Raw genomic sequence first — 14630 nt, forward strand, 5'->3', positions numbered from 1 at the left:
TCAGTCTAGAGCTAAGAAGAGCTCTACTACCTAGGGAAAAGGGAGGAGATGGGAAGAGGACACAAATCCAAAGAACTCCAACGATGAGTCTGATAGAAGAGCTGAACTGAAAGTAAATGAGAATGGGTGCTTCAAGGAAGGAAAACAAAGCTCAACTAGACCTCATGAGGCTGAAAGGTCCAGTAAGATTTTCAGGTCTAGCTGATAGGTAAGGAAGAAGTGAAGGGTTGGAGAGAGTGGGCCCTTTGAATATACGCGAGCCTAGGAAAAATGTCAACCTGGAATCCAAAACTCAATATAGACAGATCATTCTTTTAAAATAACATAAACATCCTTTATCATTTTCCCCCTCATGTCATTTCTTTTAATAAGCCACTAAAGCATATTCTTACCATGACATAGTCAACCCTAAAGACACAGTGACACAGCAAAAATCAACCACTATGGTTCAGATAATGCCGTACCAGAACAGGGTGTGCTCTGCAGTTTCATATTTTTTAATTGAAGTTTCTAAACAAACAAACAAACAAAAATCTATTTGCTGTGCAATACTGAAGCCAATGTTACAAAGACAGAATTTAGATTAGAAAACTAAAATGGTTTTCCTGAAAAGATAATTTTCATACAACTTTCCCCCCAAAATGTTAAAACTAATTCATCTAACATTTGTCTGTCTACTGTATTTTCCAGGTACATCAATCTTATGGCTCTGCCCACTTTTTTCCTCATCAAAGGGTCACAGGTAAATGCTGATATGTTCTAGGGCAATTCCATGATTTGTACTAAGACACAAATCAACGAGGCCTGCCTTCTTTCAGGTTTTCAGCCACTCTAATACTCCTTAGGGGCTCACCTCGTGTTGGCCTTATGAGCAGTGGAAACAGCACCAGATTCTGAATTGGAAAAACGACTTTTAATCCTTACTCTGCTTCACTGCTATGTGTGTAACCTTACACAACCCACTTGGTTTCTTTAATAAACCAAATAAGCTTCTGTTTACGCACCAGTAAATTAGAGAAAACTTAATTCACAAGGTTGTTTAGTGATTAAATGTGATAATAAGTATTAACTGAATCTAATCCAACATTTTAAATCACTTCTGTGAACTGAAATACCAAGTTATAGGCCATTCTTATTTCTGCTGAATATAAGCCAAGCAATTCCACTCAAAATTTATGTACTAATTACAGATCAAAATTTTGGAGCATGAATCATTAAAATTAGTATCCTTCTTCATATTTAATAGCATAGCATTCTACAACTGAAATAGACGGTGTAGTTAACCACAGTTCACACTCCTTTCCTAAAAACCTCACAAACATGACAGAAAAGGAATTTTTAAGATATAAAAAGCCATGAGCCCACAAAAATTGAGAGAATGGGTGAAAAGACAATAGCAACAAAAATTTGGAAGCTGGAAAGCAGATGGTTGAGTGACAAATGACTTAGCAAACACTAGGAAATCAAATCTTTAGCAAACAGTGGGGAAAGCCAAGAACAAACCCAATTTAAACTGTAAAATCCCCAAAAGACTCAGGAATTGGCAGTACCACATACATCTGAAGTGAGATGTGGGGGAGAGAGAGTGCTAAAATAAGAAAGATTGTTTTAAAGTCTGTTTAAGAAGCAACCAGCCCCACAGATACCAACCACCCCTCCCCAAACCCAACAAAAAACTGAAAATATATTGTCTAGTGAATATAAAACACAAGATCCTGGGACTGAGAAAACGAGGCACAGCAATATGCAGGACAGCATACCGAAAACAAGCTGACCAAGTGAAGGAACACATACGGAGGTGCCCGGACAGGTTACCAGAGTGAAGCTAACAAAACCTCTCAGAATTTCAAATCAGCATTTTACTCCCCTACTCACACACAACCACCATCTAAGGAAAGGCTGTAACACAAAAGATAAAGACCAAACAAATAAAAACTAAGAGAGTAAAAAATGGAGGACACAGATCACACATGGAGAAGAAACCTAAATGAATAAAAAAAAAAAAACCTAACACTTATACTCAGCTAAGAGAAAGTATGATTGCTACTACAACAGGATAGATACTATTCAAAAGGACCAAAGACAAAAGCTCTTGGAAATTTAATATATGATAATTTATGATTATAGATGAAAACTCAACAGCAGTAGAGCAAAAAGAAAAAGATGGAAAATAGGAAAGAAAATATCAGAAAATCAGAAGACTGGTCAAGAAGGTCTATTATCCCAATAAAAGGAATTCGAGAAAGAAAAGAGAAATCGGAAAGAAATAATCAACAACCTCATTCAAGAAAAAGTCCCAAAACTAAAAGGCGTTTCCAGACTGAAGGGCACACCAAGCATTCAGCACCCTGAATGAAAAGAAATCCACATAAGGAACCCTCACTGTTAAATTTCAGAATGCTAAAAACAGATACACTCTTGAAAGCTTTCAGATATTTAAAAAATGAGAGAAGGGAAGCAAAGAGAATAAACAAGAGGACAGGGGTAAAAAGGAAAAACAAAACACACACAAGCCACATGTAATATATGTAAGCCATCAGCAAGGCTTCAAACTTCCCAAAAGCAGCATGGAAGCTAGAAAGCTATGGAGCAAAATGATAAAATAATACACTTTCCAATCCAATATCCTTTACCTAACTGTATAAGGGTAATATAAAGCCATTTAAAAATATGGAGCAAGCCAAGAAAAAATATGACATGGGTCACTGGAAAAGAGAGATCCAACCACAGAACCCCACAATATTAGGGAAGATCAGAGAAATATGAGAGACTTCCTCAGAAAGATAAAAGTGGTAACAATACCTGATATGTCTGAACATCTCCAGGGACACTTGATGAAACGCTGAGTCAGTGATTACTACAGAGAAAACTAAAGCGGCAGTGAGGCGTGGAGACAGTGAATTCCAGCCAGATCAGCCTATGGAAAAGCTAACAGTCAACAAGTCACATTGAGAACTGCTTATCAGCTCTTTAGTCTCCTACATTCAAGTACACCCAGAAGATCAAGAATTGCCAGACATCTGAGAGGCTCTATCACAAAATGTTAAGCCCAAAACCCACAAAAATGGGAAGAAAGGCAGCCTGGAGGAAACAGATGATGATGGATGAAAACATGGGGTAAGGGAACCCACTACTAACATTAGTACATGTTAAACAATATACAGAAATATATATACAAGTATACCATACATACTAGATGGCTGGGATCGGAGGAGGAAGGCAAGTGCAGGACATTAGACAGGCTAGGAAAAGTTATACTTTATAAGAAAACTGAATAATCAACAGTGATGCAATCATAACTATTAAGATGAAGGGGGGACCAGGAGGAAGGAGGACCAGCTGAGTAGATCATGACAAAGTCAATCTTCATTTTCTACCCAGGAAGTTACTAAAGCCAAAAACAAAAGCTAGGAGTATTTTTACCTAACACATACTTATACAAAGCAAACCTAAAGGAAGTCAACTTTGAATATTCATTGGAAGGACTAATGCTGAAGCTCCAAGATTCTGGCCACCTGATGCAAAGAGCCGACTCACTGGAAAAGACCCTGATGCTGGGAAAAATCGAAGACAAAAGGAAAAAAGGGCAGCAGAGGATGAGATGGTTAGACAGCATCACTGACTCAATGGGCCTTAATTTGAGCAAACTCTGGGAGACAGTGAAGGACAGGGAAGTCTGACATGCTACAGTTCATGGGGTTGCAAAGAGTTGGACACAACTTAGCAACTGAACAGTAATATAGAGCATATGAGTTAGAGACATTTCAAAGGACTTTCCAAATTCGTTTCATTCTTACAAAATCCTACGCGGTAGATACTATTCTCACCACTTTCTAAAGTGAGCAAACCGAGGAACAGAGAGGTTAAGCAGCTGGTGAACAACAGAGGGTGGCTCAACCCAAGCAGTCCACGCTCCTAACCACCTGGCTGCGTTGCACGTCAAGTAGTAATACAGGCGGTTATTTAGAGACTAGGAGATAAATATCACAATCATCATCTACAAGATGTGAAAGTGATTGCTTCAGGGAAATAGAGAGGGCAGGAAGCTTTTCTTTGTTTTGATAAGCACGTAAACTATTTGGCTCTTTAAACTGGGCAGGTACAACATAAATAAAAATTAGATCTTATAACTTAGTATTTCACAGTTAAAGTATTTTATCTGATGCAACCATCCTAAGAAGCTGGCAAAAATGAGTATGACTCCTATTTGATAAGAAAGCTCAAATTCCTCATTAATAAATATTTGAGGAACTACTCTATATACAGGTACTCTATTTAGAAGATAAATATCAATTTACCTTAAGGTATGAAATTTCTTTTCATTCTGTTGCATTAAATTATATGATCCTGCATCTCCAACAGTTATGCTTAAGGTGAGAGACAATACAAGTTTTAAATCATCCAAAAGGCAGAGAAAGGTCTGCTCATTAATTCTTTCAAAAAACACTTAGCTCTTGCCCTGGAAGAATTCACGGTCTTGTGGGGAAAATGGGTAAATGTAATTTTAATTGAACGTGCACAGTGCCTTGAATAGAAGAACACTAAAAAGGGCTAAGGCAAACATTTCTTGAAGAGAATGCTACAGAGGGAACATCTGAGCTGAGTCTTGAAGGATGAATGGAAGTTTGACCAATTTCACAGAAGAGGCTGTATTAACAATCACAAAACACTGAAAACATCAGTGTGAAATACCTGCATCTTCCCTGTGCTGTAACAGTAAGTTCACATTAAAGGCTAACCTAAGACATGATGTGTTTTGTTTGCTAGCCACCCAGTTGTGTCCAACTCTTCGCAATCCCGTGGATTATAGCCCACCAGACTCCTAGTCCATGGAATTCTCTAGGCAAGAATATGGGAGTGGGTAGCCATTCACTTCTCCAGGGGGGTCTTCCCAACCCAGGGACCAAACTCAGGAATCTGAGCCACCAGGGAAGCCCAACATAAGACATTAAGACCTTTTTAAGGAGAATGATTTTTTAAAAAAAAGATCACACATAATCTTAAGGCCTGATCCATGTTTCTAATCTTTATAGTCTCTGCCAGTAGCCAACACCAGTAGACACATGTGTTACCAACATTTTAAAATTTACCCTGTGTCAATATTATTTCAAAAGATGAAAAAAGAACAGCCAATCTTCATTTATCCTACCACCTAAAAGTTTTATTGCTAATGTGTTTTCTAAGTCACAATACTGACATTACAATGTATCCTTTTCTCCCATGAGATCCATAGGTGAAGCCCAGAAGACACAAACAACACAGAAACTAACATGGGAAGAAAAAAGTAAAAACAATTTTTTAAATCATTATCACTTAACAATTTTTTCCCAAACTACAGTGATAATCCGCAGTAAAATGCCAAGAAAATAATACACAAATTTACCAGATCTGACCTTTACAGCTATTTTAGGGGTCATTTTGATATTACAGAATTTCAAACCTTTCTACATAATTTGCCCCTCATTAGTCCTCACCTCAGTTGCTATATGGAAAAATTTTGTTCTACTATCTTAAACTGGGACTCTAGCTCTACAGTTAAAAACCAAGTTGTAAGTAGCAACATCTGACTTTAATCGTCTGGAACACCATGTTATGGAAAGCTCTATCATGCCCTACCACCAGGAGGAGAAAACAAAAAGGAAAAAGTCATGCCAGGAGACCACAATGGTAATTAGTAAAAATCATGGCAGGTTTGAATTCAAAGTATGTGGTTTTCATTTGTGTATCCACCCATCTTTTACTTCTCTAAATTTAGCATCCACATAATATACCTGTTCTTATAGGGGTTTTACTCAGATCACAGTCACTAGATTTAGAAAACCTGAATATCTGAGGTAAGTTAATTATTTAAAATTATAGATGTGTATTAGCATGATTTGATAAATTTAAAGGTTTAGCAACAATTATAATACAACTATTAAGGAAACCACCTCCTAGAAGAGGTCTCTCTTTAAAGTTAGAGCCTTGTATACATGATACAGAATACATGTGGCTAGATAACAAGATTCTATATATGACTTAGAAAAATAAGAATCTTCAAAGGCAAGAATTTAAATTATTTCAATTAACTATGCCTTTACCTTATATCTTTTAAGTAATTTAAAAAAAAAAAGAAGGCCTCACTGAAACATTTGGCCTTTGTTTTTCTAAAATGGCAATTCTTTTGAAATATGCTAAATTTTTCCAAAGTGAAAACCACAGACATACATTTAGAATGTAAATGTTCCAACTGGCTTAATAAAAGTTCAATCACAAAAATCTCCAATACTAAAATATTTAAGTATCTTTCACATTTATTCAAAGTTCCACAGTGAAAATGAATAGCCTCTGTCAAAACTCCTTGATCAAAACTATTACTTTGATCAAGGTTAGTAAGGCAAATCTGTGAAAAGAACATTCCTTTAAAAATCAACTTAATTTAAAGCCGTGTAGTATCATGAGAGGTTTCACAACTCTTCTAGCTAGCCAGCTTCAAAGACACAATTTGATTCAATAAATGTGATCACCATATTATTACCAATCCTATTAAGAAAACAATGGTCTAGTAATGTATTTTAGGCTTTCTGTATTTCTCTGGTTAGAGAAGAGAACAAGTAGAGTAGATTAGCAGAACACAGGCAGTTTCATGTCTCTATAAATTCAACCCTCCAAGACATTCTCTTTCTTTACTCTTTAAAACAGCTACCATCTTGATCTACTATGCAAAAGGAAAAACATACTGCCTACTACTGTCAAAGATAAATTGGGCTGTTTTTAAGAGTGTATGCCCCTCCTCCCCCATAAAACATTTTTTACCATTCCCATTTCTTTACTGTTCAGATAAAACGACCATTAAGTAAGTACACAAAAGTCAGTCAATTAGTTTGAGAGCAACCTGTATAACCCAGCTTAGGTCACCTTTCCTATAATATCTGACTAGGAAAAGCAGTAACATGATCTTTTTCAGACTAATAGCAAACACAGTAGAACTTTGGGTCATCCAGTCCAGTGAAGGAGAAACAAATGGAACCAAAACCTCCCCTTCTGCCCCCAAGAGATGATCATAACGATTTTAGTAAGTCAAAAGAAGAGACGAAATATTAAGCTGGGTTGGCAAAAATTAAGCTTCTGTTCATAATTAATTCTAAAAAACCATCTCATAAATAACAAAACCGCTTGGGGCTCCCATACCTACTCTTAATGTTCAAAAACCATTCTGTCAAGTATTGTTTACGTTTTACTTAGACCATTTCCTAAGCAGTTTGAAACCATTCCATCACACTCCTGCTCTAGAAAACTTACCAGAAAAATGCTCGTTCACCTCTAAAGAGGAAAAAAGTAGATAATGCTTTTAGACTAACCCTGTGCATATGCAGTGACTAAAAAGAGGAACTCTGCATCTGTTGAATGCCTGCAGAAACACAGCATGAGCTTACCTCTCGTCCTCGCCATCCACCAGGGGTGTCGTCAGCGGTAGCACCTTCAACGGGAAAAGAGAAGCAGAGGCTGCAAGGCTGCTGCTACTGCCATCTGAAACTGCTGACACTCCCCCACTGTCACCACTGATGGTCTGAGGTAAGCCAACTAAGGAGGGTTCCGCTGGGCGCCTGGCATCTTCGATTTGGCTTCCAATTGCCTGAGCTAATGATTGTGCGGAGAACTGAACAGAACTGAGCGGTAGCTGTTGTGCCAAAGGCAAATTTATATTAGATGCTAGCAAGGGAGGCTGACTGACACTTTGAACCAAATTACCATTCTGAGTGACAGGGGCTTGTGCTATATTCTGTGACGGGACCAAGTTTGTCGGGGCAGAAGGCAGTCCAGAAGGACCAGCTGAACTAACCTGATTTGTAACAGAAATACTACTAGCAGAGGGCAAAGGACTAACTGCAGGCAACTGCTTCGAAACCACTCCTGGAGCTACCGACTCGACCCCCTGTGGCTGGGGAGGCACAGGTAATAGGGTACTCTGAGGTGCAATGACCAGTTGTTGAGGAAGGCCTGAAGCGCTGGGCTGAACTCCCTGATGAAGGATCGCAGCTGGAGCAGGTGGCACTATCTGTGAAGACGGAGGAGCACCTTGCTGGATAACTGAAGGTGTGACTTGGGTGGAGGGCTGCTGCAGTGCCGATGGTAGGCTTGTCTGTTGACCAATAGTTGCGATTTGACTGCCAGGAGGTACAGCAGCTACTGTCGTGTGAGCCTTGCCAACAGGTTGGCCAGCTGCCCCCGCAGGTTGTGCTTGCACTGCCGCGGGCTGCACTGGGAGCTGGATGCTCTGTGGCTGAGCCATAGGAATCACCGTGGCTCCAACAGCCACCCCTGCAGAAGTGGGCTGTCCAGAGGATACCGCTGTTTGGAGAAGCGGTGAGGGCTGAACATACTCGGAGGCTGGGTTCGGAGCCACTGATGTACCATGGCTTGGGGCCATCGGAGGGCCCACAGCTGGCGCCGGCTGGCTATATTGTACCTGTTGGGGTGGCGCCCCTGGCAGGGGAGCTTGCACTGGGGGAGCCGCCTGGGAATACGGCAGTTGGGGTTGAGCCAGGCTGGCGACGGAAGGCTGCTGACCTAAAGCCGAAGTGACGCCCACCACGCCAACAGGTGACGGCTGAATACCGGCTTGCAGAGGTACTGGTTGAAGACCTGGCTTCGGCTGATAGCCCAGTTCTTGAGACGGTAACTGTACCTGCGAGATCTGCGACTGAGAAATACTCTGAGGCATGCTAACTGCTGAAATGCCCTGTGGAGCGGCGCTACTGAAGTCCATCTGCGGAAGGGCCACCCCTGGAAGGGTCGGGGGCACCGGCGGGGCTGCCAGGGTGCCCATCTCTCCGCTGCCCACACTCTCCGTGTAGTGACTCAGTGTGCTGACGCTGCTGCTCACAGAGCTCCCACTCGTGCTCTCCCTCTCAGAAGTCGCTTCGGTCGGGTTTTGTCTTACACTTTCCACCACCTTATTTACGACCACCCCTTCGGTGGCGGGTACGGCGGCGTTTTCTTTTTCATAGAACTCAGTGCAAGTCCATCGACCTTTTTTGAAAGGCTCAGAAGTAGAATCCAACTTCACGACTCTGAACCTGGACGTGTTAACGGTTGGCTGTTGCTGCTGACTCGAAACGGACCCCACTGTCATGCCCGCTGCTGCATTGGCAGCGCTGTTAAAGGCCGCGGAGGAAGCAATCGTACCATTGCCCATGCCACTCAAGATATTCACATTAACCCCGCTGCTCACTGCAGGCCCGACACTCACACTAGCAGCACTGGGGATACTGCTCACACTTATATTAGCGTTACCAAGCATGCTGCTGGTCACAGGAGGATTAAAACTACCCACAGCAGTGACGTTAACGTTATTCATCGTATTGGTGCCCGTAACAGAATTTATACCTAGGCTGCCGGTAGTACTCGGAGCACGGACACTAGTCATGACAGATGCCGGCGAGCCACTCAATGATACAGCAGAAGTTGGTGCAACTGGCATAACACCGTCAGAGCTTCCCGCGGCCGAGAGTTTTCTGGACACTGGGCTTGAGGGCGGCCCTCCAGGGATGGATGTACTGGCCACCCCGGCATGGGATGGATGGTGGTGCCCGTGGTGCAGGTGGTGGCCATGAATGGGATGGTGGTGATGGAGGGGGTGTGGATGAGCATTCCCATTGATCACAACGTTCTGTTGTGGAAGGTGAGGCAAATGAGGCTGAGGAAGGTGGGGCTGGTTGGGAGAGACCGCCCCAGGTGTCTCGGCTTCCTGGAAGTTATTCAGAGTCTCTTCCGAGGAGCTGCGTTCAGGCTCCCCTAAGTCCGTAGCCCTGGAAAGTGACACATCAAGGATCTCGGAAGACGACAGATCTTCCGTGTGAGACTCATCCAAGTCGTCGTAGCTCTCCGTGTCCTCTGCGATGCTGTTGTTCGAGCTGATGCTAGCAGAGATCTGAGCCGGGGTCACGCTCGTTATCTGGAAGCCACTTTTCTTTTTCATCTGCGTTCCGCCTGGCGCAAGAGGCTGTGCCTGCAGCTGAGCCTGCGAAAGGAGGTTCAGGCTTTGTGGAGGCGGAGGCTGTGGTCCCGACAGAGAAGATGCTGCAGGAGGCGGCGGCTGGAGCAGCGACGGAGGCGGAAAATCCTCGGCAGATGGGGCACTACTACCGACGCCGGTACCTGCTGCACCGAGAGCTGAGGCGCTGCCCCCGCCGCTGCCCCTTCGAGGGAACATTGCCGGGTGCGCCATCTTCCTAGCACTCATGTCTGCAGCGGCCGCGGCCGCCGTGGACTCGGGCGGCTGGTGCATTGTGTTGGGTACCGGGGCGGGGGGCGGAGAAGGCGAGTGCAATTTCCTTCTGCACCGTAATCTTTGTATTCAAGACGCCGAGGAGGAAAACGGGACCTGACGCTCCGCCCGGCGCGATTCCCCCACCTCCTCCTCCTCCTCCTCCTCAGCCGCAGGCGCCGGCCGTTCCTGCCTTCGAGGGCGAGCTTCGGAAAGGGAGGATGGACGAGGGTGAACGGGGCGGCCGAGGACCCGAAGGGGGTACCCCTTCAGTCCTTCGCCATCCACTTTCCCCTCTGGCCTCACACCCCCTTTATACTCCGCTTCACGTGGGGTGCGGGGCGGGAGGGAGGGGGTGGGCAGGGGAGCAGGGAGGCGAGGGGAGTGGGGTGGGAAAAGCCAAGAAATGCCCACCTTCTCCGGACAACTCCGGAGCCACCTCCGCCCCTCCTCCCGTCGGCGGCGGCGGCGGCCGCTGCAAAAAGCCTCCCGGTCGCCCTGCACGAAGGCGGCGCCGAGCGAGTGTCGCCTTCCCCTCGCCGCCCCCCAGCGCCGCCGCGGCTGCCGGCGGCGAGCCCCGAGCTCAGTCAGTGTCGCTCAAACCTCCGCTCCCGGCCCCGCCGGCCCGGCTCGGGCCTCCTCCCCCCACGGCCCGGCGGACCCTTTCAAACCCCCTGGGCTCGCGGCGGCTGCTGCTGCTCCGTGAGGAAACGCTGGCCGCGGCTGAGGCCGGCGCGGCGAGGCTCGGGCGGCGGGGCGCCCGGTACGGTGAGCCCAGCAACGGGGCGCGGGCGGACGCGCAGAGACGCCGGGTCCTCGCGGAGCACGGCCGGGGCGCGGCGGCGGCGGTGGCAGCGGGAGCCCAGGGACCGCTCCATCACTGGCAGCCATGGAGCCCGAGCATTTTCCTCCCTCCGGGCAGGCGCCTCAGCTCGGCACACGTCCTCGGGGAGGAAGGGGCCGGCGCCCGAGCCTCCCCGGAGGGCGGCGGGACGTGCGCTGAGGAGCGCCGGCGGTGGTGCGAGCCGCTTCGTCCTCGTCCTCCGCAGCCGGTTGGTCCTCTCACCCCCGCTGCTCCCGCGGCCCGGGCGGGAGGGGGCCGCAGGCGACGGCGACTCCTCTCTCGGCGGCGTTGGTGGCCAGACGGGGCTGGTGCAGCGACTGCAGCCGACGCCGTTCAAAGGAACGAGAGGTGGGGTTTGGTCGGTGTCGGCGAACGGGGCGGGTGAGTGGGTGGGTGCCGAGGGAGGGCGGCGGGCGAGGAGGGGGCTGTGGTGGTTGTTACTAGTGCTCTTCTCCGGCTCCGCCGTATCCCCCGGTCTCTCGCGGCATCGGGAGAGGAGGGACCAGCGCCCGAGCGCAGGAGGAGGAGGAGGGGCGACCGCGGGCCAGAGGAGGCGGAGGCGGTGGCAGCGGCGGCGGCGGCGGGAGGGGGCCGGCTGAGGAGAAGGAGGGAAGATGGCGTCTGCGCATGCGCCTCGGCGCCGCAGACATAAAGCCGGGTCTGGCGGTAGAAGGAGGCGGCGGCGGCGGGTCTTCGGGCCTCGCCGAGCGCCGGGTGTCCCGGCGGAAATTGCCGAAGGTTGACTGAGGCGCCGGTGGTAGGGGGGTGGGGAATTTCGGCCTCGGGGGAGAGAATCCGGGTCGGCCCATGGGGGGTGGGGCGGGGCGCGGAGCGCGCGCCGGTTAGGCGTGTCCGCTCCTTTTTCCACACGCGGCCGGCGCGCGCGCGGGCACGCGGCGGGCGGAGGGGCCCGCGGAAGCCGCCGGGTCCCCGGGGCTCGGGTGTCCGCGCCCCGGGTGGTGTATCCCCCCCGAAAACCCCGCCTCCGGAATGGGTAATGAGGCTTTTCTCCGCAGCAGCAGCATCACGAGTTTCAGTTCCCAGGAGTCCGCCGCCGCCACGACATGAGTCAGGCGTTCCTCTTAGGCGCGCGGCTGGGCCCTCCTCCCCGCCTCGCCGCACCTGGGCTTGCCCCCCGGGCCGCGCCGCCCTCGCCGGCTCCGAGGATATCCCCGAGCCGCGGGGTCCGCGGAAGGCCGGTGGCTCCTCGCGAGCGGCGCCCCCTTTTGTGCGGCGCGGTGGCAGCTGCCATGCGGTCCCCTCGACCCCTTCGACGGGCAGGGGCGAGCGAGCCGGCAGATGTTGCTGCTTTTTGCAGTCAACGGCCGGAGGGAGCTCGTCTCCAGAAAGGAAGCGCTTGCAATCCGTCGTAACCTGGAGGGAAGCAGCCCGGCCCAGGGCGGGGGGGGGGGGGGGGGGGGGGGGGGGGGGGGGGCGGGGAACTGACCTCAACAGGTGGAGCTAATCGCCCATAGGGATAGCTTTCCCTGTAATTGTCCAGGCGGTAGGCCGCATAGGTTTTGACTTGAAAGACAAAGTGGCCTGGTCATGGTGGCAACGCGAGGACAATGATCAATGAAGACCACCTTTGCGGTTAGAAAAAGAACTGTCTGCAGTTCCAGTTTGGAAAAAAGAAAGAAAAAACAAAACAAAACAAAACCTGCATAGTTTTACCGAAGCAGGGTTAGGTTTGATTGGAGGCAAGTTAACTGGAAGTTGCTGCTCTGGCCATTACACGTTAAAACGTTCTACCCTAAGCATTTTTGACCCCTAAACAAAAATGTACTTCTCACCTAGGAACCAAGAAAACAAAAACGCAGTATAGGAAACCTCAGAAATGTTTTTTTTCAACTTAGTGTTGAGGGACTAAACGTTTATGGTCAGACCTCTGATTCACTAAATCTCACAGACCAGATCTACAGTCCTATTTCAGGAGCTTGTTAAAAACGTATGGCAGGGTTTGAAAGATGCATAATAGTAGATTCAGCATGTTACCTTTTAGCTTTCTCTAAACTTTTCCCCTCTTTCCATCCCCTAAAAGGTTAGGAACCTCACCATTCTATTGCAGTATAGAGAAGCACATGCTCAACATCCCTGTATAGCCTGTATCAGTTTTGATATATTATTGCTTTTTCCGTGCTCTCCTTCACTAAACTCGAAAAGTAGGACTATGTGTTTTTAACGAGGAGTTCTGGGCTCAGTACGAAGTACGTGCCTGCTCAGAGGCAGCAGACTTTGCGATCGCATGGACTGTAGCCTGTCAGGCTCCTCTGTCCTTGGAATTTAACAGGCAAGACTACTGGAGTGGGTTGCCATTTCCTTCTCCAGGGGATCTTCCCTCCCCCCCCCCCCCCCCCCCCCCAGGGATCAAACCCCCAAGTCTCTTGCATTCGCGGGCAGATTCTTAACCAGAGGACCTAGGTACAAAGTTCAGTTCAGTTCAGTCGCTCTGTTGTGTCCGACTCCTTTCGACCCCATGAATCGCAGCATGCCAGGCCTCCTTGTCCATCACCAACTCCCGGAGTTCACTCCAACTCATGTCCATCGAGTTGGTGATACCATCCAGCCATCTCAATCCTCTGTCATCCCCTTCTCCTCCTGCCCTCAATCTTTCCCAGCATCAGAGTCTTTTCCAATGAGTCAACTCTTCACATCAGGTGGCCAAAGTATTAGAGTTTCAGCTTCAGCATCAGTCCTTCCAATGAACACCCAGGACTGATCTCCTTTAGAATGGACTGGTTGGATCTCCTTGCAGTCCAAGGGACTCTCAAGAGTCTTCTCCAACACCACAGTCCAAAAGCATCAATTCTTCGGCACTCAGCTTTCTTCACAGTCCAACTCTTACATCATACATGATCACTGGAAAAACCATAGCCTTGGCTAGATGGACTTTTGTTGGCAAAGTAATGTCTCTGCTTTTCAATATCCTATCTAGGTTGGTCATAACTTTCCTTCCAAGAGTAAGCGTCTTTTAATTTCATGGCTGCATCACCATCTGCAGTGATTTTGGAGCCCAAAAAATTAAAGTCTGACACTGTTTCCACTGTTTCCCCATCTATTTCCCATGAAGTGATGGGACCGGATGCCATGATCTTTGTTTTCTGAATGTTGAGCTTTAAGCCAACTTTTTCACTCTCCTCTTTCACTTTCATCAAGAGGCTTTTTAGTTCTTCTTCACTTTCTGCCATAAGGGTGGTGTTATCTGCATAATAGAGTTTTGCCAAGAAAATGCACTACTCATAACAAACACCCTCTTCCAACAACACAAGAGAAGACTCTACACATGGACATCACCAGATGGTCAACACCAAAATCAGATTGATTATATTCTTTGCAGCCAAAGATGGAGAAGCTCTATACAGTCAGCAAAAACAAGACTGGGAGCTGACTGTGGCTCAGATCATGAACTCCTCATTGCCAAATTCAGACTTATATTGAAGAAAGTAGGGAAAACCACTAGACCATTCAGGTATGACCTAAATCAAGTCCCTAATGACTATACAGTGGAAGTGAGAAATAGATTTAAGGGCCTAGATC

General features: G+C 47.5%; 2 protein-coding genes across 15 annotated transcripts in view; one reads left to right on the top strand and one right to left on the bottom strand.

Annotated features, from left to right (window-relative positions):
- The window catches only part of TSC22D1 (TSC22 domain family member 1), a 123428-nt gene extending 112686 nt beyond the window's left edge, over nt 1-10742 (bottom strand). For 5 of the 14 annotated variants that reach the window (XR_810103.4, XR_810104.4, XR_236611.5 and 2 more), the window contains exon 1: nt 7416-10645. Coding sequence is in view for 8 of the 14 variants with exons in the window: in XM_059892019.1 (XP_059748002.1) it covers nt 7416-10270 (2855 nt within the window). In the remaining 6 variants the exon portion in view is untranslated. Of the gene's footprint in view, nt 1-7415 lie in introns of all 14 variants that reach the window. The other 9 variants (XM_010810690.4, XM_010810691.4, XM_010810692.4 and 6 more) reach the window with 7 other exon arrangements.
- LOC132346790 (collagen alpha-1(I) chain) overlaps nt 10471-14630 on the top strand; it is a 70310-nt gene continuing 66150 nt past the window's right edge. The window contains exon 1 of the mRNA XM_059892310.1: nt 10471-11441. Within this exon, the coding sequence (XP_059748293.1) occupies nt 10471-11441 (971 nt within the window). The remainder of the gene's footprint in view (nt 11442-14630) is intronic.

Source organism: Bos taurus, chromosome 12, assembly GCF_002263795.3.
Source record: "Bos taurus isolate L1 Dominette 01449 registration number 42190680 breed Hereford chromosome 12, ARS-UCD2.0, whole genome shotgun sequence".
Classification (NCBI taxonomy): Eukaryota; Metazoa; Chordata; class Mammalia; order Artiodactyla; family Bovidae; genus Bos; species Bos taurus.